At 34.7% G+C, this 27711-nt stretch overlaps 1 protein-coding gene across 7 annotated transcripts in view; it reads left to right on the top strand.

Moving 5' to 3' along the window:
* Positions 1-27711, top strand: part of DMD (dystrophin) — a 1060860-nt gene that overhangs the window by 676256 nt on the left and 356893 nt on the right. For all 7 annotated transcript variants that reach the window (XM_040088691.2, XM_040088709.2, XM_040088718.2 and 4 more), the window contains 3 exons: positions 958-1105; positions 3271-3420; positions 16056-16220. In XM_040088691.2, coding sequence (XP_039944625.2) covers positions 958-1105; positions 3271-3420; positions 16056-16220 — 463 coding nt within the window. The remainder of the gene's footprint in view (positions 1-957; positions 1106-3270; positions 3421-16055; positions 16221-27711) is intronic.

The raw sequence follows: 27711 nt of genomic DNA, 5'->3' as shown, positions 1-27711 counted from the left end.
TCCTGATACTACATGAGCCAGTTGTGTATGGGGGGAAATTGGCATGATAAAAATATTATCCCAGCTTGCAGGATCTGCTTTTAGTTGTTTAATTTTGGTAAGTATTCAATCTTTCATCTTTCCATACTCGTAGTTCTCAGTGTGTGAATAACTTTGGTGGATAAATTATGTGTATTTTATACAAAACATTTTTTTTTCTCCTTTAGGAGGGCCCACTCCAAATGTTAGCCCCAACCATTCACGTTCTACCAATGTGAATCTACCTTTTCTCTGCTGCTCTTGAATTTTTTTTTTTGCTTACATCTCTTGATAACTTCAGAAGCTTTTGCGCAAAAGTTCACACCTCAGTATATTTTATACAGTCATAGTGAAAATGAGCAGATGAGTTGTAGATGGAGACAAATGAAGAGTAGACATCTAAAATTAGGTGTCGTGAATCCCATTTTATTCCTACTAATCGACTGCAAACCTTACCTACTTTTTGTGAATCTTAACACCAAACTATATGTCATAGTTTCTGGAATATCTTGTTGTTTAATATATCCAAATGAGTCTGTGTCAATTTTTACAGGTTCAGTTTGGGAACACTTGATGCTAGAATTCTTAGTTGTCAACACTGGGCTTCCCTGCTGTTACTTCAAACAGAATTTTAGTCTGAATAATTAGCTGCTTTATTTCTGGTGTGCTGGTTTGCTACCTGCCATATGTAATTTGGAAGCTGAATTTAGTGGTGGTGTAAATTATGCCTTGATCTTTTCTATTAAAATACATTTAATGCCAAGTTAAAAGAATGTTGGTGTTTGACTGATATTTTTGATGTGAAGAAATCTGTGGACCACTTATAAAAACGATTAGTATAAATTCTAAGAATTAGTTATCTGTCAACCTTCAGTATGGATAAGCACTCCAATATAAAAATAAATTTATAGAAACTTTTATTTCAAATTTTTATTACAGGATAGAGGAAGAAAAGAATATTTTATCAGAATTTCAAGAGGATTTGAACAAGTTGATTTTATGGTTAGAGGAAGCAGACAGTATTATTCGTATACCCCTTCAAAAAGGGAATGAAGACCAGTTGAGAGACTGCCTGAGCAAAGTAAAGGTATTGTGAGCTCTATTCTTCATATTTTCTTGCTTTATAAATTCTACATTGAAGAAAATTAAAAGCTATTTTCCAAAATGGTATCTGACATCAACAAGGCATTCATATAACTTTTTTAGACAATAGAAGCTGGGAATTTCAAAACCCAGGTATAAATATATATTGATCATACTAAAACCAAAAGGGTAATGGAAAATCTACTGAAGGAAAAATATCCTGAAATTAGGAAATTAATCATTATCTTTTTCATCCTCATTTCTTAATTTCAGGGCATGACTGGTTTACATGTATAGCATTTCTCTATAGGTGTCTTGTTAACATTTAATAGCTTCTCACTTATTAAATGGTATTCAGTATTTCACAAGAGGATTCAGAACTGCATGCATAATTATAAATGTCAACTCATTAAAATATTGCTGCAACATTTTCTAGACTAAACATCTAGGTGACTTATTTTTAAAAATACCACCCCCCCATCAGAATATTAAAAAAAAAAAACAAAACAAAAAAAACATCAGAATATTAAATATTTGTTTTTAAGGGCTGGAATATTTTCATGAATATGTTAGAGTTTCATACTGCAGATAAATATATTCAACATAGTTTTCTCAATTTTTTTAAAATCTGTTCAATAGAATGACTATTTTTAATGACCTATACAATAATAAATTAAACTGTAATTGGAAATTATATGCCTAACGGTTTTCCTTTCCTCCCTTGTGGATAAGGACTTAGTTATCCTTTTTATAAATCCAAGTTGAACAAATTCAGCTAGTGATGAATAGAGCATTAAAGAATCTGAAGAAAACTTGTCAATTTGTTCCATCCTACCCCCCAAAATCCCCCCAAAAACAAACAATAAACAAACAAACAAACAAACAAACCTAGATGGTTTTTAGTAAAAAAAATATCTTCAAGTTTCATTTTAAATAAAAATAGGATAAATATAATTTCAGAAAATGGAGACTCAACCATGTGATGTCTTTGTCCTGCTGTTTAACAGAAGATGCCAGAGTTGATCAGGGAATTTGTGAGGCTCTGTTATTGAGACTATCAGATCCAAGGCAAAGAAATAGTTTTAAGGGGTGTTAGATGCATCTTACAATTTGCAAAAATTATTAAGGATTGAAAAAATAAATGGATTGTTTAGACCCAGGAAGGCTCCACTCCTCAAATACACAAATATTTCCTATATAGTATTCCTGAGGGATATATAAACCAAAATTAAAGGTGTTAGCATCTCTTATTTGCATCTTGTTTTTACAGTCCACCTTCTTTTGGAGCTGCTCAAAAGGGAATACATCCTAACAGAGCAAATAATAATGTGTTGCCTTGCAGCATGGCTCATTTCATACTTACCTGCTTTTGCTAATAATCAAGAACAAACAAGGAAAAACCCTAGACCAATAAAACCCTTGAAGTGACATTAACCTTTGTTGATATATTAAGTTACTTCAACAATATGCATTTTCAGTAACAACGTATGCGGTTGAGAAGTGGTAGATTTTGATGTTTCCTTGCATTTCCTTTTGGTTTCCTTTTGGTGTGGTGTTTTTTTGTTTTGTTTTTGTTTTTGGTTGGTTGGTTGGTTGGTTGGTTGGTTTTTTTCTTGTTGTTGTTGGTTGGTTGGTTGGATTTTTTTGTTGTACATTTGGTTGTTTTTTTGTAGTTTTGTTTTTTTGATTTTTTTGTTTGCTTGTTTTTGTTTGTTGGTTTTGTTTTTTTTCAGTGAACACCCATGAACATTCTTAATTAAGAGGTTAAACAGGAGTGGAGGGCTTTTCACCACAAATCATCTGGGTTACAACATGGAACATATTAAAACACTTCTCAAAAATGCTTGCTCCATACCATATTACAAGATTATTAAAATTTATATACATAAAGTATTGACTGTCCAGGTCTGGAATTTATAATGTAATAGTGATTAATATCCTGAGAAACCCTGTATTTTGTCACGTAGAACTCTCTTTAGACTTGATTGACCAATACAGTCTCTTTTGCTTTTGTTTTTTTTTTTAGCTTTCTACATTCAGAAAGCAGCAGTTATTTTGTCTTGAATTGAGTTTATTCCTTTGGCTGATACACAAATCAATAAGGGTCTAGATAAGAGAGCTGAAAATCCTACCACAGTTCATCTTAACTGCTGTATTTGTCTGTTCCAGTTAAGAGTTGGAGAGCTGCCATCCCACAAGGGAATACTGAAACGATTAAATGAAACTGGAGGAATAGCACTTGGAAGTGCATCACTGAACCCAGACAAAAAACATAAGCTGGAGAGTACACTGAAGGAGGCTAACCATCGTTTGTTAAAGGTTAGACATATAACTGATATAACTGTGATATAAAATTTTAATCTGCATGAATATTTGCATTATATATTTTCTGGTATGTATAATTTTTCTCTGTATGAAGAGACAGTTGTGTGCATAATGAACCTGAGGAAGAAAAATGGGTACAATACACTGCAGTGAGAAACAGTGATAGCAAACCAAGACCATTAGCGACTGGAGTGATGATGTTGCATTCAAATATACTTCCTAAATTGCAGTTCTTCTACTTAAGGATGGAATGCACAGCATCATTTTTGTAGCCTCGTGCTTTTGCTGGAACAGCGAATACTCCAGGCTTTGTGACTCAGGTGTGTGTGAGGTAAATGTTTGATTCTCTTTATGGAAACACTTCCCAAATCTCTGTTCCCAATCCCAAGGTGGACACTGCAACCACTGTTTCACCTTTCCACCACACTTCTTCCAGCCTTGAGTATTCAGTTCTGTTTTTTGTGTAGCAAAGTACCATGTTTTGCTTTCTGGGATCTCCATACTGATAGAAAGAAGGGAGCACTTGGTTCTGTTTTATTGCTGAAATAGCATATTTTTGTGTTGAAAACTGATGAAAATGAGTAACAAATCTGGTAAAAAGAGGTAGATAATTTGAGTGTTTTCATGGTAGAAATCATAGAAAGTATTGTCCAGAGGACCACCTGGATTAGCCTGCTTGGAAATGATCAAGGTAGAATCAGTTGAAGGATTTCTGTTGAGACTGATTGAGAAGTCAGAGTCAGGGACATTAACCTGTGGTATCTGTTTTTAAAGTTACCAGGATGCTGGGGCAAAAAGGAATAATTCATTGTGTTTAGCTCTGGGGAGGAAAAAAATTGGAAAATAATCTTCTGAATACCTTACTGAAAAGGCAAGGTAGAGTTTCTGGTCAATAATACATCCTGTTTTTTTTGTTACCATTTCCATAAACACAGTTGAATTTCAAGCACAGACCTGAGAAATGAAAAGGAACTTGATCTGTTACTCTTACTAGTTTCTTCCTAACAGAAGCAGTCTGACAAATTCCATAATATTAGCTAATGACTCAGGCAAAAGGGGATAATAAATATTGATCACCTTCACAAACTCCAGGTTGGACACATAAAACATTATTTCAGTGGTTGGATATAAGTATCTTTTTCTCTGCAAATGGTCTCCTGAAATCAATGTATATAGAAAAACTCAGAACACTTTAAGATCAAAATAGTGTTATCTAATGGCTGAAGGAAGCATGTGCATAGCTGAATTTAGGGACAGTGTTAATGCCTTAGCTGTGATTTTAAAAAGACATCATTAGTTTTCAGGAAAAATACTTTCCTTTTAGTCAGATTACATAAATATATTTTAAGAAAATCTGCAATTTGTCAGTGAATGTAGCATTTTACTGATTAGTCATATCCTTAAAAACCTGGAATTTTCGTTTTCTGCTGGCTGATGCAAAAATGTTTCAGGTCTCTTGTCACAGTCAGAGCAACCATGAATGTTGTTGAAAGTACTTAAGTTTGGGTAAAATATGGGAGACAAAAACTACTGCTTAGTGAATCATTACAATTTACTGAATTTTTATGATTTTGTGTCTCCTAGATCTAATGTGTCTGGCAAGGTAATTACTCTTGGAATTTCTTATTTGAAAAATTTCATTTACTACTAAAAGAGACTACACCAAGAAAAGTAATCTTCCATTTGAGATCATTACTTAACCACATAATTTTTATTTCTGTTAGCTAGCCGTGGAGATGCAGATACTTTCTCATTGTCCCTTGGTCTCTGAATGTAAAGAACCTGAAAGATGCAGTTGTTTGGATATTTTTGTGGGTTTTTATGTCTGTTTTTATAAATGAACAGAAATTGAATTTGAAAATTACAATACTAAAATCCATACATCTTCTGTGGAGGTGCTTTCTTTTTCAGGTTTTCTATTTTCTCTGTGATCTTGACAGATGTAGAAAACAAAACAAAATGTTAGAAGCTCATTTTGAGGTTGGGTAAGATTTTCCCAATGATATTGAAGGGAAAAATAAACTTTTTTTCATTTGCGTATTTTTGCTGTTACTCATGGTTTGCGAAGGAAACCTCAATTATTTGTTTCACTTTCTGCCCTGAAAATGTAGGATCTGAATTAAAACTGGAAACCATGGAAAGAAGCTCTGCAAGCCTGACAGAGGAACTTGATGTTCTCTTTGTTCAGCTGTAGTAATCACTGGAAAAACCCCACAGATATTTACTCTGAACCAAAGCTCACAGGATGGGCACTTTTATATCAGGCGAGCTTCTTAGGCCACCTGAGGATGATTCTGAAGTCAGTGGTTTTGATGAGGATATGTTTTTTGTGTTCCTCAAAGCACGGTAGACAAACATCATCACACAGAGATTTCTCTGGGGCTTTTCTGCCTCCCCACCCCCTCTTAAGAGTGTATCCTTTAATCCTTTGTTTCAAACTGTATGTTTTGTTTTCTGGCATCTCTGCTAGAAATGAACATGTAACAATCTACTGTTTATGATTATCTCATTTTGCAGGATGATACTGTTTTCAAGATATGAAATATACATGACAGATAAATAATGTTAGATAGGTCCTCCTCTGGTGTACATTAGGGTAATTTTGTTTACTTCAGAGAAGCTGGGAAATTTTACACCAGCTGAGATTGTAGCTAAATATCTCCTAAAGTTATCACAAATTTTGGGTTTGCCTTGATCTTGCAAGCAGGGGAATAGGGGACAACACCTGTGAGTCTTAACCTTCAAGGTGACATATTTGAAATAAGTCATGTTCAAACCTTCTTTACAGTCACAGAAACTGTTGCCCTACAGCAATTGAAATAACCTAGAAAATAAATTTAGTATGAAGGGAATTTCAGTCACATAAAAGTATCTTTTTAGCTTTTACTTCAGAATTGTCTTTGCTTTTGGGTGTTTATATCACGTGCTGATGACCTTGAGAGTAGATATGCGAAGAGTTTTTCTTCCTTTGGATAGCAATAATTTTAACACCACATTTCTTTATACAACTTTATTAAATAGTGCTTCTAATAGCTGTTACTTAATACAGTGTAGTTTAAGCAGAGAATGAAGATTAAAGCCCACAATTGAGAGGCATGACTTTTAAATTCTAGCCTGGTTTTACTTATTGTACACTATCCAAAGACAGTCTTTCTTGTAAAAATCAAACGGCAATATCTTTGTGAAGTATTAATATTATGAAAAATTAAGTGTTTTATGACAATTTTTATGCTTTCACGTCAAGAATTTTTCATTTATTTTCAAAGCTTAAAGTATATTCTGCTGTGATAGCCAACTAAGGTAATCACCTCGTGCTTCAAAGCATACAAAAGGGTACTCAGCACTGGAGTTTGTGATGAATTCAGTTCTTGTCATATACCACCTGCCATGGCACCTAACAGATCTGTAATGGGTTTCTTACCTTTTACTGTGCAGTAAATGGATTGATAGATTCGGTCTGAGACCAGTGAACCATGGAATCAGAGGTTTGCTGGAAGGAGTTTATTACTCTTTAATATTATTCTTGGTCTGGTGTCAGCCAAGAGCGATGAGCTAAATTATCTGAAAGTAAGCTGGATGCCAAAATCAGCATTCTCCTCATTTATCCACCTTAGTCTTCACAACATCTACTGTATGTATTATGAAGGTTATTATAAGTGCCTGATGGAGACATTTTGTTTTGCTGCCTTTTAATTTGTCTACTAGTATTAGTTCTAATTACTAGACACTGAAGAGACTATTTCACTGTTTATTGCTGCAGCAAATCAATTTGTTGTGCTATGTGGACAAGATAAAAATTAGAGTGGAGTGACATGGCTATAATTTGTGAACATTTTCTGTACGACCAGAACAGGCGTAGGTTGTCTTACCTTGGTTGATCAAGTGTAGAGAAAAACAGATGGGCCCAAAAGGGCAGAAATACAAAGTCATAACAAGGTTATAGTTCATGTATTATAACTTGTCTTGAGTAGAAATTATTCATAGATTACCTGCAACGACATAAAATTTCCAGCACATCGGTGCAACTTAATTTGAGCTCACAGTTGGAACTACTGCAATTGCTACTGTTGTTATTTGTGGTGTAGAGGGGAAAATATGTTGGAGAATGAATGTTTTGATTTCTGTTCTTTAAATTTGAAATAAAAATAGTATAACTGGCATTTTGGGGGTCAGAAAGTTGTCCTTTTCATGAATATACTTCTATTTAATGAGTGGTTTGATTCCACTAAATATAATAATGTCTTTTGTTATGCTAAATTACCTGTGACAGGTAGCCACAGATGACTAATTAAGTGTAGTCCACATTCGTGTTATCATCAGCCATACTGAAAAATGGCCTCAACAAAAAGAAATTTGATATAAATGTTCATTGGACAAACACGGGAATGTCACCAGACGAATATATAGGCGCTTTTTTTTTTTTTTTTTTTTTTTTTTTTCCCCATATTGCTAGCAGCTAGTATTAATTAAAATTTTAAAAGCTAAGCAAAGAAAAATATTTATGAAATACAGTCAAGTCATGCAGCTGTATTTGCCAATAAGGCCATAAAAGCATGGTTAAATACATGCATGTTTGTATATATACAATATATATCATGCTATACAATATATATCATACTATCTTACTGACCATTTAAAAATTATTCTTGTTTGCCATACAAATCCAGAATATATTAATCATATATTTTAAAAGTTATGCCAGGTACTTTGAATGTAATTATTAATTTTCAATATGTATGTGCTCACAGCTACATTGAGGTAATTGATGCAGCTGAATTACTAGATATCATATAAGCAACTTCAGGCAAATCCTTACACATTCTTCTAAAAACAATGTTCTGTGCTTCTGAGAGAGATTTAACTTGTAATGAACAATCCTCAGATACTACTGCACACCAATCAATGGCAATGGTTTGGGCTTTCTAAAACTTCAGTTCCAAGACAGACGCTGCCATTGTCTGTCAGGCTTTTCATCCATCTCTATTAAGGAAGACCATAGGGGCCTAAAATCAATGTTTTACTCTTCACTGTTTACAAGATAAAGATTATACTTTAATCATATAGACCTGTCTGTATAGCAACATGCCTATGTAATTAAAATTCCCACAAATACAATAGTCTAAAATAAGGTTAAACTTTTCCTCTGGATGTACAGACAGACTGGGGAACGAGAGGCTGGAAAGCAGCACCAGGGAATGGACCTGGGGGTCCTGGTGGATGGAAAGTTGAACATGAGCCAGCAGTGCCCTGGCAGCCAGGAGGGCCAAGCGTGTCCTGGGGGCATCAGGCCCAGCATGGCCAGCCGGGCAAGGGAGGGGATTGTCCCCTCTGCTCTGGGCTGGGACAGCCTCACCTCCAGTGCTGGGGCAGTTTTGGGTGCTACAATACAAAAAAGACACTAAGCTGTTAAAGAACATCCAAAGGAGGCCATGAGGATGGTGAAGGTCCTTGAGGGGAAGCCATGTGAGGAGGGGCTGAGGGCCCTTGGTGTGTCCAGCCTGGAGGAGACTGAAGGCAGACCTCACTGCAGTTGAAGCTTCCTCGTGAATCTTGATGGTGTCCTGTTGATCCGTTTCTTCTTGTCCTCTCAGTGGTGAGGGTCGCACAAAATATAGATTTCAATGGATTAATATATGTTGAGGCCAAGTGAGAATGCTCAGGTACCTCTCCCAGGAGAGAAGTTTGACACAGTCTCTCACAACGAGACTCCGGATTTGTTGCATCACTTTGCCTCTGGTGCAAGGCCTTAGGAATGAATCTGGGGGACACTTTGGGGGTCTTTGATAGTTTATGACACCTCTTCAGCTGCCTCTCACATGAATGTCCTGTCTGTATGGACATCTTGGCATGGGGAGTTTTACAACTGAGCCAGTTTGTGTAAAGGAAGATGGAGTCTTGTCACACACACAAAAACTCTTCCTCCTAACCCCAATGCATCCACAGCCGATTCTCAGCAAAACTGCTGAGTTTGGCTTTCTTTGTGGACACATTCTTCTCCACCTCAGCCTTGTTTACTTCTCCCTAGGCCTGAGATAATTGGAGAATAGTCCTTTTACCTTATCACAAGCTCCCATCAGGTGGCTGAGCTCACAGTCCAGTTTCCATCAGGAAGCACATTCATGTGTGGTGTGGGCTTTGGTGGTCACAGTTTCTATATACAATTTTGCCATAATGGGCGAAGTCCTAAGTTTAAGCTCTTAACCACTGCAGTCCCTCACAGAACTGTGTGTAGTCTGAGGGATATATATGGTATTTTCTGCAGTAAACCAGGGAAAGGCCATTTAGGGAATTTTATTTTAAAATATTTTTTCTGTTGGAATATCCTTCATTAAGAATTACTGAAAGAGGTAGACTCTAAAGTCTTTGTGGCTGGTTTTGGATTTCAGGAACTGAGTAAGAAAAAAAATAAAGAAAATAAATTCCTGGACTAGATTATTTAGCAGAGATTTAAGGTGGAGGGACTTGTGCTCAAAAATGTCCTTGACAAAGGAGAATTGTTGAGAGCAGAATGAATGATAATTAGTTACAAGTATTACATATAAAAATATAGATATTCAGAAGACTGTGATATACATTATCATATTACCAAGAAAAACAAAGCAAATCTTTGGGATGGAGGAATATGTTTGTTTTTTTGTTTGTTTTTAAATCTAGACAGCTAGATGAAGCAAAAAATTGTTTGGGGCATTGGGGTTTTTTTGACTGCTTTAGTTTCCTACGTTGATGGGGAAAAAAAAAAAAAAAAAGAGATTTTTTAATAAAAATGAATGTTGAAAATATTACAAATATTCCATTGAGAAGTTTGAAAAAACAAGACCACATAAACACCTGCCAAGACCAGGTCCTAGGAGCCTTGCAATGAAACATGAAATGCTAGATACAAAGCAAATAAAATTCTTCTATATTTATCAAATAAAATCTTCTATACATATTTTTAGTAGCCTGCTTTAGTCTTTCTCTAATAATACAGTCTTTACTCCAATTTTGTTGGAGACACTATGGCTCATAAATATTCATAAGTTTAAAAGAATTACATAGATTTTGTTTTAAAGTCAATATTGAATTTGCTAATGCAAATGGCTCAGTTAATTAACTAAATGGCATCCTAAACTGAACTTATATGAAACTCTTTCGTACACTGATTGTTTTTCATGAAGAAATGATGCATATAAATTAACTTTTCTCTCTTCCATTTTAAATCATTCTTTAGTACATGCTCTAGGGATGGTGATTTTGAGCAGATCAGACTTTCTGAACAGTGGCTGTAAGAATTTCTGTTTCATGTAATTGTCTTACAAGTGCTATGGAAGTGTCAGTTATGATTTATCAATAAGTCTGGAAAGAAGTTTGCATTTAATAGTTGTTGTGACTTCAGTTATTTCATTATCATCCAAGTCCTCCCCTGGATGACATCAAACCTGCTTTCAGTCCGGTTATGTTCTTGGCTGATTGCAGTGTAGTCAGTCACTGTCTCTTCTTTTCCTAATATTTGCAATTTTCAGAAATGGAATGGTAAAGAAGCTGCTGCTTGATTTACATTTAGTAAGCGAGGAAATTCATACAGAAAGCTTCCTCAATTCTTCATACAGAATACTTCATTTTTCTCTATGCAAGCAATTCTGATTTCTGAATTCAGCTTTTAAACCTCACGGTATTAGTTATCCATGAAGTGCTTTGTATATCCAAGTGACCCTCCCAAGGGGAGCATAAAAAAATAATGTTTTTGGAAGTTTTCACAGATATCCCACAACATACTTTTGATCATGTTTATTGCAGCTTATTTTGTTATGCATATTGGGATAACTCAATTTTAATCCACTCTGAGATTCCTCAAAATAAGATCCATTTATAAGTGCTGTCCTGTTAGAGTTTGGGGAGGCAGATAAGAAGAGAAAGGTGTACTTTAGTATTGCAGGAAAGAAACTGACACATTTTCACTACTGTTAAAATGTTGGAATTTGGGATTTCTTTACTCTCTGCTTACCCGTAAGAAAATTCTTCATATTCTTTTTTGAAAAATTACATGTTGGAGAGATGCATGTCCTCATCTATATTCTCAAACAGTTTGGTAATAACTGCATTATTTTCTCTTTGGTCATTTCATGTAAACAGGGAAAGAGGTTGACTTGTGAGAGAGAAGTGATGTTTGAAATCAGGCATCAGTCAGTCGAAATATAATATGTACAAGTAGTGATGCCTAACTCATCAAGTTAATTCATTTGCAATAGCATTTCTGACTGCTGCAAAACTATTCCCCAATGTTTGATCTTTCTTACTGTCTACCTAATTAGTTTCAAGTTTTCATTTTGAGCATTGTTCTTGAGTTAAAAGATTGAGCTGTAACTCCATTAATTACTCCACAACCATTATTTTAATTGATACTGCTTTAATTGAATCTGCTTTCTGGATATTCATAAGAATCAAATACAATGGGCAAACAGAATATGATTTTACATCTTTATAAAAATCCTTTCTCCCTTTATACCTGTTATTATAAGAACTGATATTCCTTTCCATCTGCAGAGCTCTAATTCTTCCCATAGTGCATGCACACAACCTTGTGCTGACTGAAACAATAATTGTATAAATCTCAAGTGAGAAATAGCAGTGGAAAATTGGAGCAAGGGAAATGATTAAGGAGATCTAAACTGCCAAGATGAGCATAGGTAAGGTTTTGCACCAAAGTAATCAGATTGGGGTAGGGATAGAATCAGCATAGTACTGTGTTGTTTAGGCTGCTTGTGGGGGAAAATCATGCAAAACACCAGGTTCAGATGGAACAGAAGCAAGCAATGCAAGTAATTTTTGAATGCATATGAAGAAATTAAAATACTTAGATGAAGACCTAGGTTTTGAAAGTATGCAATTATTCAAGTTTCAGATATTCTCGTGTTTTGAGAGATGTTACCTTTTTTGTGCTGGCAGTTTTTTTGTGGAATTTTTTGTGTGTGTTTTAATGAAAAGAGAAGAATTTAGAATAATTAAAATTTAGTATGTGGAAAATGGTCTGATAATTTCAGGTTAGAATAAAAGTTAATATTGTGAAGACCAGTGTCAGGTGGTAAAATTAAGCTCTTCTACTGTTTCACTATTTAGAACTTAAATCTTTTCCATTATTCTGCCATTAAGGTTCCAATTAATCTTACTTAATTAGCACTTGAACTAAAGTACAAAATATTAGATGTACCACACACATTGAGATTAATGTTTTGACACGTAACATTGAAATTATATAGTCCTTTGATGTTGAACTCAGATTTCTTGTCCTTGAAAGTATAATCCATACTCTTGGTATTTCCACTTGTAAATTTATTTTGTGTCTTTGGTTGCACACCAAGGTGTATTGACAATGTTGATCTGTTGTGAAATAAGGCAAAGTTGAAAATGTTTAATTTGTACTGAAATGGAAAACCCTGCTTTTTTAGAAAGCTGTTCCAACTGAAGTTATCTTTTATTCAATTCCTTTTTTTTATTTGCACCATGTCTTGCTTGCCAGCCTGGAACACTGCTTCATCAGGCCTGTGTCAGTCCTGGGCAGACCCTGGGGAAAGCATTTCATGTTTGCCCTGTTTTCACTCTGCTGCAGGCGTTGCCTTATGGCCACTGTTCCTATTGGTTGTCACTCTTAGAAAAGAACTTCAGCCATCCTCTGATAAAACTTAGCAGTCTTTCTTAAATAGAAGGGAAAGACATAAGATACCAAAGGGAATGAAAGTAAGTAAACACTGGGTAGTTACCCCAAGACAAGTGAATAAAGGGAGAATGGACCCCAAAGCAAAAATATAAAAGAGAGTGTTGAAGTGGGACACGAGCTACTGCTTGTTCAGCCCTGGAGGCATCCAAGAACTCATTCAGAGAGCCCAGAAACAGCAGCTGTGGGACTGCTGTGTCTCCCGCCAGCATTGGAATCCCACCTCAGGGGTGTAGCTCCTGGAGCTATGAAGAACAAGCTGCAAGGACTGTGAGTAAAACAGTAGGGAATATTCTGAAGGGCCCCATCTCCACGTGTACTGCTCTGCCAGAGAAAGCACATAAATCTGAACAGCCAGTCATCATGTCCATGTCCATTACTCCATGGAGGTTTTCCAATTTATGCTTCTGGTGAGCTGCAGAATTAGCTCAGGAAACAAGCTGTCCCCCAAGAGACAGTCTGCAACAGTACCTTGGCTTGATAGGCAGACTTGTAATTACCTTAAACTCATCAGGCTCTAATTTGATTAGCCAGCTTGACAGCTTTATGCCAGAGCTTACAATAAAACGCAAACAAACCACAATGAGCTAGCAAATGAAATCCCTGATAACCAGAATCTAGGGCTCTGATTCCCACACAATGGCATGTGACACATTACTTGGATTTTACAAGGAATTGCCTTGTTAAATGCTTATCTGTAGCCCTAACCTGAGTTGGTGAAAGTTTTTCATTACTGTTGTTCTTTTTATCTCTATGGTAAAACTAGATGGCATTACTATATATAATGAACTGATTCATATTTACATAGATTTCTTTATATTAAAAACATTATAATCCTATATTTGTGCTATAATTTTAGAGCAGGAGACAATTTGTAAGAAAAGGCTGCATTTATTTAAATTACAGCTTACCTCTCATCATAGCTGGGATAAATAAGTGTTTTGAAAACAGTAGTTGAAGTACAGCCTGTTACCAAAACTTAATAATTCATCTTTTGTTGTGCTGGATGGAATATACCTCAGTATATAATTGGTTACTCCCCCCTTTCTCTTCCTCTCCCCCAAACCTCTACAATTTTTTTCTTTCTCTCTACTGTGTTACACCCAAAATACTTAATTAATGTTGATTGGAAGCAGGTTAATTTAAATTTCAGATCTTCAAAAGTCAGCTTGGATTTTTATCTGCCTATGACTACCTATGTCCTTTCTGTTGTATTTCTGTGGAACTTATTTACATTAATATTAAAGCTAGTAAACATTAGAGATTAACATTCAAAAGTTGTAAGAAAGATGAAACCAATCTTGTATGAAATTAGGCCAAGGTCTGCATAAATTTTGAGTTAACACATAAGGGAAATGAATGAATTTTTAATTATTTTCTTTCTTTTCTAAGGCCATTCTGGAAACACAGACATTTTATTATATTTAAAAGATTAGGAAGATAGTAAAATTAATTTGCTTCATGGATCAGTCTTTATTAAATAAGATGTTATGAGGTGGCTATAATGAACAATGGAAGCAATGTAATATATGGCAAATCAATTTCTTGAATTACAAATACCCATTACATAGAGTCTAAAAAGTCACATGCAGGGATTATGTAGAGGGATTATTTTAGAACCTACAAATCAAATCAATATTCTCACACCAAATTTTTAATTTACATGCACATGTAAATTAAAAATACATGTCATGAGACCGTTGTGTTCCTTGCATTCTCCCAGCAGGTGGTGGTTTGGTTTTAGTATCACTCATTGCTCACATGATTCTGAGTTTAGATTTTTTTTTCTTCTGAAAAAAATTGTTATTAGGGATTAGAAGTACAGGGCACTAATACCTCTGTAACCAGGCAATATGATAGTAATGCTACCATTAATGCTGATTAACTTTATAGGGAATGTATTTTATATTGTGTGTCTCAGAAATCTCATGCCACTTTTAAGAGGGCCACTTTGGTAAAAAATAGGCTTAAAAAATGAATGCTGGGAAACCTTACTTTTCATGATACGGAAAACAAACCATATTTCTTGGCTGATTTTACCGATGAACTGCTATTGTTCTGTGTCTGCCCAAGCCCTGTATTTGCTGGGTTTTTTGGGATTTTTTTGTAATGTACAGATGGTTTCTCACCTAGTGTACATTTGCAGTGTTGCCCATTGTGTAGCATTGTGACACCTCACCTCTCTAGCTATAGAAAACAGTCTGGGATGGACAGCATGGAGCTTTGTGTTGGTTTATTTATCGCCAGCCTGTTCCTACAGTTGCTCCAAGTGCTTCAGAGCTGGGTTTGTACTGTACCATCCACTGATTCTTAATTTCTAATATTATTGGCATAGAAGAATGGTCTTAGTTGAAAATCTGACTGCTTTGAATGCAAATCAGAGAACCAAGTTGCCTGATCTGAATTGATGATACATTTCTTCATTATTTTTCTTCACTGCAGGCATCTGCTTATGCATATATAGATCCAATTGGCAACTCTAAACACCTTATAAGAAAACACATGCTTATAAATATCTACATTCAAGATGTCAAGAAAGGTTTGCATTGAAGTGATCAATTTTGTGCTTTCAATTTTTTTCCTGATTAAAAATTGAGCTTTAAAACAATTTAGTATATCGAGATAACTTGTTGTTGTTGTTGTTACTAAAAATACTGGAAAGCCTGATGGTTTGATTTTTTTTAAAATTTTATTTTAGATTCCTATAGTGTGTTTTGGTTTTTGCTGTTTTTTTTAGGACAGACTGTTTTTCAACTGAATCACAAGATACCTGCCTTAATAATTTGATTCTTGGGTCTACTCTCTCTTTCCCTTCTTCAAGTATATAAAACTTAATGCTTTAACATTTTTTAAAAATGTATATATGTGTAACATTAAATTGTTTTGTACTTTGTTTGTGTTTCTTTCACTAAAACAATGGCTTCTGATATTCCTTCAGGTGTCCAAAGATCTTCCAGAAAAACAAAAAGAAATAGAGAATCTGCTAAAGGATTTTGTTGAACTTGATCAACAACTAAATCAGGTGATATTGTGGGTAACTCCTGTCAAGAACCAGCTAGAGCTTTACAACAAAGTGGGTCAGCCAGGAGCCTTTGATATTAAGGTAAATTTTTTCCATTTTAAAAAAGCATTGGATTACTTAGTGGTACCAAAAATTCAGTTGCGACATCAGCTGTATAGCGTTTATTAATGATGTAACTTTGAGGCAGAAGGCAGAAATAGTTCCCAGAAGTTCAAAGCTCTATGAATTAATAAACCTTTTATTCTTTTCTTCTGAATGGTTTCTAGTGAGAGGGCAGATTAGAACAAATGGTTCCAAGATGATATATAAGTATAACCTATTATTTTTGCCATATTATATACATGAAACAACAGTCTCAACAGTCAATGCATCAAATTTTAATATAAAGTGAACTAAAATTCATAACATCAGTGTTGAACCATTAAAGCTATTATGACTACATGAAAACCAGATTATTTAGGACAATAATGCAATTCTGATATTGCAATGAAAGATATTTAACTGCACAGGTAACACTTTAGAATCAATAAAGGTGATTATCTAACAAGTGTGAGAATAATATTTGTAATCTGATCTTTGAAAGATCTCATTTAAGTATAAAAAAGATGCCTGTATATGGGTTGACTGAGACCAGAGAAATTAAGGCTGAAAAATACTGTCTAAAATCAACTGGCCTGATGGGTTTATACTTAGACCTTTTGGTCTTGCCTTTTATCTATGCTTATATGGTCTTCAAATAAACCGAGGAAATACTTAAAGTGCAATAGATGATCGAAATCTCTGATGTTATAGTTTATAGCAGCTCAGCATAGCAGATGACACTGAGTTTTGTTTGTATCATTTTGATGGTGCAATTTTTAGTGGAAAAAGTAATAAAAAAAAAGTAATAAACTTTTCTTGTCTTGCATGAAATGGAAGAGTATCTGCTCCTGAACATGTGTGGTTTTGCAGAGTGTGTTTATTAGGTTTACTTTAACTTAGTTTCTGCTAAGGAACTGGTTTAATGCCCAAAACTTTTTAAGCCATACAATCACGTTATATAAAAGACTGAATCTCAAGTCCTGTTGCAGTCCTATAACTGACAGAATGAGTTCAGCAATGGAGTTCATTCCCTTTCTAAAAGATAAAATTAGTGTAGCTTTTTGTAAATGTCATTATATGTACTGAATGACTGATGGAATTTTAGTTTCAAGAAGACTGCAAGTCCTTATCTCTTGTAGTTTAACAAAAATTTTTAGGTGATTCATATATTTTTCTATTTTGTTCCTTTATTTGTAGAATGATTCCACCATTGAATTTTATATAAAATGAAAATAGGGCTAAATTTCTACAAATTATAGGACTATTATTTTCCATACTTATTGTGAGTGAAATGTTCTGCTTGGCTCTTCCATCTTGTAGTGATGTGACTAGAATATTTCTGAAAAATGGTTGAAAGTATGGGGAAATAAATAAATAAATAAATAAATAAATAAATAAATAAAATTTCTCTCTTTCTGAAATAGAGGGAGGAAATAATGGATGCCCTGAGAGATGGGGGAGACAATGAAGAGCTCCAAAGAAACTCAAATACCCTTTATCTTCGTGAAAGGCTCCACCATATTTCTTTCACAGATAAATTTATATCACTTTCCTGTAAAGTCTGACCATTTTGGTTGTAGATCACTTAATTGTGATTATAAGGACTTTAAGGATTCTAAGGACTATAATCATATGAAGTGTATTTGCTTCTTATCTACATGTTATCTATGTGGATTGCTTTTGAAAGACATAAATTTAACTTCTTTAGAATTTTGAATTAGGTTTATCCAGACTGTAGGGGGTTTTTTGACAGAGAGAAACTTAGTTTAAGATTCTTGATTAATTATCTCTGAAGGCAGATTATATCCTCAGAATCTTTTTTTAAGATTAAGCAGAGTAAGACCATTAATAATTACAAAACACATTAAGAATGGGCAGATATAATAGGAAAACAGACTATCTTGACAGTGTTCAATTTCACACTTCAAACAATCAGACCCATACTAACATGCTTCTGTCCCACACTGGGACATACACACGCTCTCAAATCATTGTTGAAATGTTTATATTTCTGTGTATTTTAAAATTTCTATCCAAATTGCAGTTTAAATTAATTTTAATTGCTGTGGGTTATGTGTACCTTTAAAAAAGTAAGGATGTGTATCCTATTTATGGAAAGGATGTGTCTTTTGCCCTGGTATTCCCAGAAGCTGTACAAATATTCAACATTTATTTTGCAACCATTTTAATGCCTTCATCAATATCCAAAGATCACTGAAGTATATCCTATAGGATTTTATATCTCCTTTTCTCAGAAACAAGAGTGATGCTTATGATCACCTAGTAGAATGAAAAGCATAATGATAATATTCTTAGAAAAGAGACTGGATGCAAAATTTTACAAATAATCTTTTTGGACATTCTAAAAGCTTGGAAGCTATGAAGAAGAAGTTTAAAACTGACCATCACACTTGTAAATGTAGCACTGGAGTGAAAAAGACCAGGTTCATATAAGTCCTCAGGAAAACCAGACTATTTTGATTATAGGATTTGATGTAATTGCTTTCAAAATTTTAATTTTAATTTCATTTGAGACATCATCTTTTATGAAATTTCTGTCAATGTTCTTTATACTCTTATTAAGTCTGCAAAGTAAAGTTCCCCTTTCTCCCCAGCCATTAAGTCCTCTCCTGACTTCTTTGCTTTCTAAGTTGCTTTTTCAGAAAAGGAGTTCCAAAATTAACATGAATAGGTATAAACTTTGTGTATTGTAAGGATATGAATTTCTGAAAGCCACAAAATATTGAGTGTTAAATTTTTTCTGACCTCAGAGGCAGGTTGAAATGAATGATAAGATCATGTGGAGTTGGACAGGTAGAAGAGAAAGAGGATGTGGATATGTGTTTATTTTAAATGGATGGCAGGGGTGTCTTTAGCTAGTTAACAATGTTATGTTGAAGTAATGTACCTACTTTAAAGTAAGTTTCTTGCACTTGCACTTATATTTAACTAATTTTAATTACAGAAATTTGTGATAGCTGAAATTTAAACTTGATACACAAACTAAAGTGCATCTAAAATACCGATTATCAATATTCTGAAAGAATTTTTCATATACAGTGATTTCTTTCTCTCAAAACCATAGCAACTTTTGCTTCTGACATGCAACGATAATCTGATGACTGCATTTTCTTCCCTAAATCAAGGGATATAATAAATGCAGCTTCTTAACAGAAAATCTGATTTAACCTTTAAAATGATATATCAAATAATATTTAACCTTTAAATAACATTAATATATTTCATATATTTTATTGAATATAATAATTTAAACATTATTTAAATATAATAATTTAAATGATATTTAAATTGTATAATATTCTATGTTAATATAATGCATGCATATATAAAGGAGAATATCTGTGAATTTCACTTTCACAACTCACACTGATAACTTTCCATTCCTATGAATTAATACCAGTTTAAAACTTGCTCATACTTTTCTTCCACCAGCAAAAATAAGCAATTAAAAAGATATGAGATGTCCCTGAAATTTACTTAGGAGAAAAATTAAATAAGATCTCTAGCAGTGTTAACCTTTAGTGGTGGCACAAAAGTAATTCTATGAGAGTAAGAAAGGTGCAGCCACAGGCGAAATTATTACATATTGTTACAGAGAACTTCACAAAATAAGACTTTGAAGACACAATACATAAGTGGCCTTGGTGACATGTAGAGCAATTAAAATCCCTCCTATAGCTCTAAAAAATACATCTCTATTAGTAATTACGAAGTGCCCAGGACCATATTTTGGCCTAGGGGTTAACTGCTACAGCACAGCTTGCATCCTTTCAGCAACAATCCCAACTCCCCCAAGAACACAGTTGCATCCAAAGTGCCTGTTGCTGCATCTGTGACTGATGCTAATCCCTGACCATGCCTGGGCATTGCTTCAGACCTTACAGTTTGTCCCATGTTGAAAGCGAAGCTCACAAACTAATGGTATGGGTAATTATGCTGAATAACTTGAGCATATGCCCTCTCCCTTTTTAGGTCATTACTTCTGTCACCACATAAAAATTCAGGGAAGGATGAACATTAGTTATACGAAAAAAAGAGTTCTTAAAATCCAATTATTGAGAGATGTCTCTACACAAATTAAGGTGCAAACATGGTCATATGCTGAAGTCAATAATACAATGTTATTTAACTGTAAGATGTGAGGTACAGAGATAAAATGAAATAGAAAATGGGGCAGGGGGAGAGAGAGAGAGAGAGGATGAGACAGAGACAGGTTAAGCAGAAGATAGGCACCACCCATGGATCCAGTAGTGTCTTGTTGGTCTTCCTTCACCCTGGCTCTCTCGATGGTGGGGATGCCAAGTTCATTGAAAACTTTTCACTATTTAAAGACTCTTGTAACCAAAGGAATTAATGTTCATTAGCTAAATAGTTCACGGTTCCAGATGCTTAATACCTGTTGTTTCCTACACTTGAATCCTTAGTACAAACGTACATAAAGGGACAGGCTCTTTCCTCCTTCACAGTAATGCAATTAGAAAACAGAATAGAAGACTCTATTATAGACAGACATAAAGAGATCGGACAAGTCCAGCATGTTCCTTGGTCACCCATGTGGAGTAAGACCTTGTGGTGACCAAGGAACATACCAGGTGACCTTGTAGTCCTATAATCCCTGGAATGTTCTGTATTGCTTGAGGTTTGGGTAACATCTCATCTTCTAATGTATGTACAAATGTCAGTTTAAAAGGCAGCAAAAAAAATTAAGAAAAATGTGAACAGTATTAAGTGTAGAAACAAAGTTTTTAGATATTCAGTCCCAGAAAGCATACTGTACTTTGCAACAGGATTTACTATAAAATACACTCTCTGCTGATTTTTATTTTTCCTTTCAGCTCATTCTGCTATCATAACTCTACACTTAGTTCAAAGAAATAAAGTTTGGCTCAGGAAACCCTAATATATTTTATGCCATTGTGATTTGTCTTTGTAATTTTCTTGGCCACAATTTAGAGGCTGTAGTGCCACAGTTATGACCCACACCCTCAGTTCAGCATGATGATTTTTAGCAGTGGTGTCAAAAATCACACTTGAGCTTTAATAACTCATTTCTCAATACATAAGAAATGTACGTAAAGAGTAAGAGTCGAGAAAGGATTCTTCATTCTCAGAATCTAGAAAGCTTCTGTACCTGAGATGCAAACCTCTGAAGTGTTTGCTTCACTCATTATTTTCATCCTTAATTATAGTTTTCTTCTATAAACTATATATTTTTTTGGAAAATAAAAACCTATCCAAATAAATCATAATTATAATAAATTTACAGGCTACAAATTTAAAGAATTATAATAGATCTTTGTGTTGAATTTTTTTTTTTACCAAATCAACGTGATCACTTCCAATAATAGCATAATATGTAGACTGGATCTCTGCAATACTCAGGTATATTCATGAGGAAGGCATGAAATCTACATCTATAAGAAAGTCTTGACTCCTGTGCTGCTTGTGAACACTGGAACACTTCCAGGTTTGCAGTGTACCAGCTTCTCCTGCACGTAAAATATATTTCATGTTGTGTCTTTTACAACTCTGGTTTCCCCAGCTTGACAGTATGACTCTGCCTGGGTTCATTCTTTGACCTGGGTTTACCCTCATTCTGATAGCTATTTTGCATGATTTAGTGTTCATACTTCACAAACTTAGATGGTCTCATCATGTGTTTCCAATTTTACAAAATGGTGCCAAGGATATAGTACAACAGTTGTTTACATTATAGTGTGGAAAAAGATTGAGGTACTTACCAGAACAGCTCTGTTTACGATACAGCTTCTGCCAGCACTGGTGTCTAAGCTGTCAGAGTCATAGTCACAGTCAGTGGATGCAGCCACGGCAGGAGAACCTTTCACCAATGCTATGCTGAAATTCAGTTCTTACTATGTGATTGTTTTTCACTTGCTGGTACATTTTTCAATCAGTAATTTCTCTCAGTACTACTGACTATATAATGCCCTGGTTTTCCTGGTCCTGTTTTCAATTTATGTTGATCATCTCTATTTTCCTTAGCCATATTTCTTCCCCTGTCAATAAAAATTCACAGCTAAAGATGTGCATTTTCTAACTCCTGCACATTCAAATATCATGGTTTTCCTGGTTGTATTGCCACAATCTTTATTCATATAAGTAAACCTGAATCCTAGGAAGTGGTGGCTGATTTTCAACGCTTAATACAACCATATTCTCTCAGTGTAAAAATGAGGCACTGCAGGATAACATGGGTTATCAATATTAAATGCCGTCTGTCAGTGAAGACATTTTGACATGAGAAAGTTTTATTTAGCATTTTCAGATCTCCCTGGTTCCTTACCCAAACAGCACTATCTCCAGTATTGCCTTTCTTCTTGGGCTCTCTAAAGGTAGCCTTGCTTCCTTGAAGTCTGTGGCAATTTCACAGTATTTTGGTATACATTTCCCAGGGTACTTTGGCAGTAATTTGGGCTAGAAATGTATGGGATATCCATCTAACAGCAGGAGATAGTAGATTTAACAGCAGAGAAAGCTGTGTAGCAATTACTGAGGTGTGGACATCCATTAATTTCTTAAGAGGATGGTCTCCACCTCCCTTTTTAATCCAGACATCACTGGCAAACATTTTGCCAGGTATTCTTTTTTTTAGCTAAAATATTAATATTAAAAAGAGCCCCCAAAACAAGCACACAAATATTTCTGGGATATTAAAATATTATATGAAACATTTATACAGAAACATTTACAACTCTTGCATGCAGTATGGCAACCCTGCAGCTGACTTTGAAAAGTCAAGAATATGTCGTCTCTGAAATATGCATAGAATTAATATAGTTGGTTCAGTGTAAGGTCAGAAGATGCTACTCTGGTCATCCAGTCAGACCTGCTCTATAAAGTCATTCTTTCAGTTTTCTGGCTTATTTTCTGCTTGAACTGCAACACATCTCTCTCAAAAATAATAATTAAAAAAGCCCAGATGAAACCAAACCAACCAAGACCGGTTTCTAATTTCCACATATGAACAGTCATCCACATCTCCTGGTAAATTGCTGCAATGGTTGAGTTAAAAACCTTCACATTTTTCCTCAGCTGAGTTTATTTAACTCCATATTTCTGTCACTTCTTTGCCAAACTAGAGAGTGGTCCAATACTGTATTAATAGACAGTAATTAAGTTCTTTCCTAAACCCTGTTTGTTCACCATCAGTACTGTTGTTCTAAACCAGATGAGAAAGCAAATATGGAGTATCTAATTAGTATTAATTCAAAAAGCAATTATTGTAGTGGTCAAAGCAATTTTTTTTTTTTTTTTTTTTTTTTTTTTTTTTTTTTTTTTTTTTTTTTGGTCCTGATAATAATGTGGTTATCTTTAATCACAATCTTTTTTTGGCTAAGTCAGATAATCAGAGTTTACCTAGGTGGCAAATGTTGCTATAATGGAAGTTATAGTTGCTTCTGCATTGTCTCCTTAATGGAACATTTAAGGACATACATGAGCACTTTGAAATGTGTTTATTCTGATCCACTCATCCAGATTTAATATACTTAAACCTTTTAGGGATATTCTGAACATGTGGATGTAGACCTATACTTTACACTTTGAAACAGCTTTGCCTAAGGCATCAACAGTCTGTGGAGCTCCAAAGTTATGGCTCAAAGAAGTTGTGCAAATACTGACCTTTATATCATCCTACTGACTGTTTTGCTGAGATTTGTTTACTTCAGTTGCAAGAAAAAAAAAAGGGGAATATTGGAAGTGATGCTGTTGTAGTTGACAGCTTAAGAAAATACATTCAGAAAATCTGCCCAACTTTTTTTCTTGATTTATCCCAGTTTTCTTCTCTAAATATTTATTTCCTCATAGTCCTGTTCAATCCTAATTCTGTGTATGACAGTACCCCAAGTCATTGAGAGTTTTGATTAGAGATTCCCAGATGTCTTGCTTACAGGAACAACCCTAGAAAGCTTCAAAGCATGGTTAAATTCATGCTGGTTTTGGAAGAACAATGTGAGAATAATAGGGGTTTCTTAAGTATATAAAAATCAAAATGACTGGATAAGGCAGACCAGAAGCAAAAGCTTTCTTATTACAACCCACTGCAACTGTGACTAAGATAAAATTAACATTTTGCAATCTGTTACAGTCAGATTGGACTTTTTAAATGTAGTCTGTGCAACATTTGTGGTGTGCTAAGACTTTAGAAAAATACTTTAAGTGGGTGTTAAAAGCTTTTTTTAGAGACAAAAAAACCCAACTTCTTTCTAATATGTATATAGTAAAGCTGTTTTATTGTGTTGTGATGTAGTCAACAAGACACTATTAGCTAAAAATAATTTTAGAACCCCAAATATGTAAAGAATGAAAAGTATGTTGTCTAGTAAGATAAGAAAAGCTTATGAATATGCTGATGCTTATATGATTTTATTTGCTCATAAATTTTAGCTGTTACTGTGGATTATTTACTTTGGTATTTAGTGTTTGAAATCTAAGGGTCAGTATTTTTATAAAGTCAAGCAGTCTAAGTTTTTTGTAAAATTTATATTCACAAATTTCTTCAGCCCTGCTCATGTAGCATAATAAGCTCATTTTTTTCTTTTGCTCTCCGGTTGTGCAGTCCAGAAACACCTTAATTAACCTAGAAAAGAAGCATGTAGTGCTTCTGATAGCTTTTATTACTGATAGAAATCTTCATTTAATAACATTTTCAATTATTTTTTTTTCCATCTAAAACATTCTAAGTTTCTGAGGCAATGAGATTTTATTTACTGAATTCCTACTTCAAATACAAAATTTTGAAAGAAGAGAAATACTACAGAAGGAATTGAACAGTAATCTTTTAGTGTTTAAAAGAGCCCTGGAACATACTCTAATCTTGCCAAGGATTGGTGTACTTTAATTTTGAGGTTTGACTAGTGGTAGTCAAGAAAACAAAGGACGAATTCTATATTCCATATATTCTATATCTTAAATGCTGTTTCACCTTCTTAGTTATCTATTATATTCTTAAAATAAATGTTATTCTTAAAATAAATATTTTTTATTGTAAAATAATCTTAAATTAATGGAAAAATTAATTAATTAGTTTCAGTCAAAGTGTGTGTAAACCATAAGATTTTTCTTCTTTTTTTTTTTTTTTTTTTTTTTTTTTTTTTTTTTTTTAATTTTTTTTTTTATTTTTTTTCCCCTGTGTCCTGGTTTAGGGCAAGTTTGGGAGAAAACCTCTCAACAGGGTCCCTCTGGGAAGCAAACCCAAATGGTCCCTCCCCACAACTTGTCCAGGAAAGAACCTCCTCAGAGAAAAGTGGAAAAAACCTATTTATTTAACAAACAAAGTGCCCACAAGCATAAAGAATAAATAATATGAATTAACAAAACCTCTCATTGCTCTGAAGTGAGATGGTATATTTAGAAAGTCTTTGCTGTGGGTAGCTCATCTTACTCAGTCTCTTATCAGTCCCCCTGGACTTCCAGGCCCTGGTGGGGCCCAGGTGCTAAGCTCCTGATGTTCCTCTGGATTTTTCAGTCCAGAGCAGGTTTAAACAGTCCCAAGAAAAAACCAAACAAAAACAAAAACAAAACAAAAAAAAAAACCCCACAACCAAACAAGCAAACAACAACAAAAACTACAGCAAAAACCAACAGTCCAGAGAACTTCACAGCCTCAGCTAGCTAAAACTAACTAAAAGTAAAGCAGATCTCTGTCCTGCTCTCTGTCCGTGCTTCAGACAAACACCATCCAGAGAAGGAATGTGTAAGAGTCAGGCAGTTTTCTTAAAACAAACTCAATGCTTCTCCTTCTCCATCTTTCACTCTCAGAACCAGTCTTAAAGGCACAGAACTCAATGTAGAGCACAAACAGAACAGATGATTGGGCGTACACGCATCATAAAGTCACCCTAGGACACCTTGGTCAATGGCAGCCACTGTAAAAAAGGACACAGAAAACTTCTTATTAGGAAATGAAAATACAGATAATTACCCAACCTTATTCCATATTCTTCTCTGTTTGGTTGAACAAGCTGCACTGTGTAGTAAAGGCATACATCAAGTAAACAGTGTTTAAGTTTTCTTCTTTTTCACTTCTGGACTTTATTTTAATAATATGCATATTACCATTGCATGCATTTACATGGGGTTTATTTACATTTAATATTTTCAGAAATTCTTTCCCACTGCAATGATTTACTCTCTTTAGGATGAAATGGCCTGGGACGCTCAGCTTGATTCCAGTTCCCTGCTGTTAAAAGAGGAACTGAAGCTGCTCTATTCCAACCTGAAGAGACAGCCCTATCCTTCATGTTCTACTAACATCTGCAGCTGGTGCTCCTTACCTCTGCAGGAGAGCTCAGGGTGTGTGGGATGGAAGGAAGGATATGGGGAGAGGGCACAGAGGAGAGGAGGGAGGTGGTACTGCCTGCTCCTCCTCCTCCTACCTGCTGAAAGACTTAGGAGTCATCATACCTCCTTCTAACCATAGGAAGAGGTTAAAGCTGCACTTCTGGAAATTCTTTCTAGTCTTTATTTCAGCATTGCCTTTTCCCCTGGAAGACAGTTTTCCAGGGTGATTGTGACAGATTTAGATTATGATAGATGATGAGGACATGGAAAAGGTAGACAGAAATGTGAGTCCCATTTAAGGAATGGATAGAGCAATGCCACTTCTGGATGGGAAGTGAGTTGGCAGAATGCAGATATTCATGTTTCTACTGCTATCTCACTGAAAACCCTGCTGACCCTTTCAAATCATCATCTCCAGACAATATAACAAACCACTTTATATTTTCCAGACACCTTTGACTCCAAATGCTCTTGCAATCTCAATGGCCCTTTCTCCCTGCTTGCTCAGTTTCTCATTTTTTTTTTCTTTTCCCCTTTACTCCCTCCTTACCTCTGGGTCATCACTCACTCCTCCTGTACTCCTCTACATTTGAGTCCTTTTCCAAGGCTTATACAGCCTTGATTTTTGCTTATACTGTTTCAAATTCTCTCTGGGTGTAGAATTTATAGCTGTGTACTCTCTGTGGTGGTCACTTGTCGTATATTTTAAATAGTATATTAAGTTTATTTTGGGCAGATAAAAAACTGACCATCCTTAACAAAAAAATAATAACCCTTTATTTTTTAAAAAATAACATGCATTTGGATTTTGTCCTTGATAACTTTGAATGACGATAAGAAGGCTGTCAACTCTTGTCAATCACTTCATTATATACTTGAAAATCTTAAGTCAGAACAGAAGAGAAGAGCACAGCTGAGGAGTAGTAAACCTAATTCTAGATAAATAAAAGAAAATTACCCCACAGGAGAGAATGAAAATGCCAAATGGACATTGCTGTATTTTTTGTCCATCAGTCATCATTTGTCAGTTTTTTCTTGACAATCTAGGCCCAGATGAGTCAGATTTTAACACTTTACTTATTCTTTTACCTTTTAATTTTGCTAACATATTTTTAAAGGAATAGTTTTATATGCATTAAGAGGTAGCATAGTTTGTCTATAAGAGCAC

This window comes from Hirundo rustica, chromosome 2, assembly GCF_015227805.2.
Source record: "Hirundo rustica isolate bHirRus1 chromosome 2, bHirRus1.pri.v3, whole genome shotgun sequence".
Lineage (NCBI taxonomy): Eukaryota > Metazoa > Chordata > Aves > Passeriformes > Hirundinidae > Hirundo > Hirundo rustica.
The sequence above is the reverse complement of the archived record's forward strand: the minus strand, read 5'-3'. Positions and strand labels throughout refer to the sequence as shown.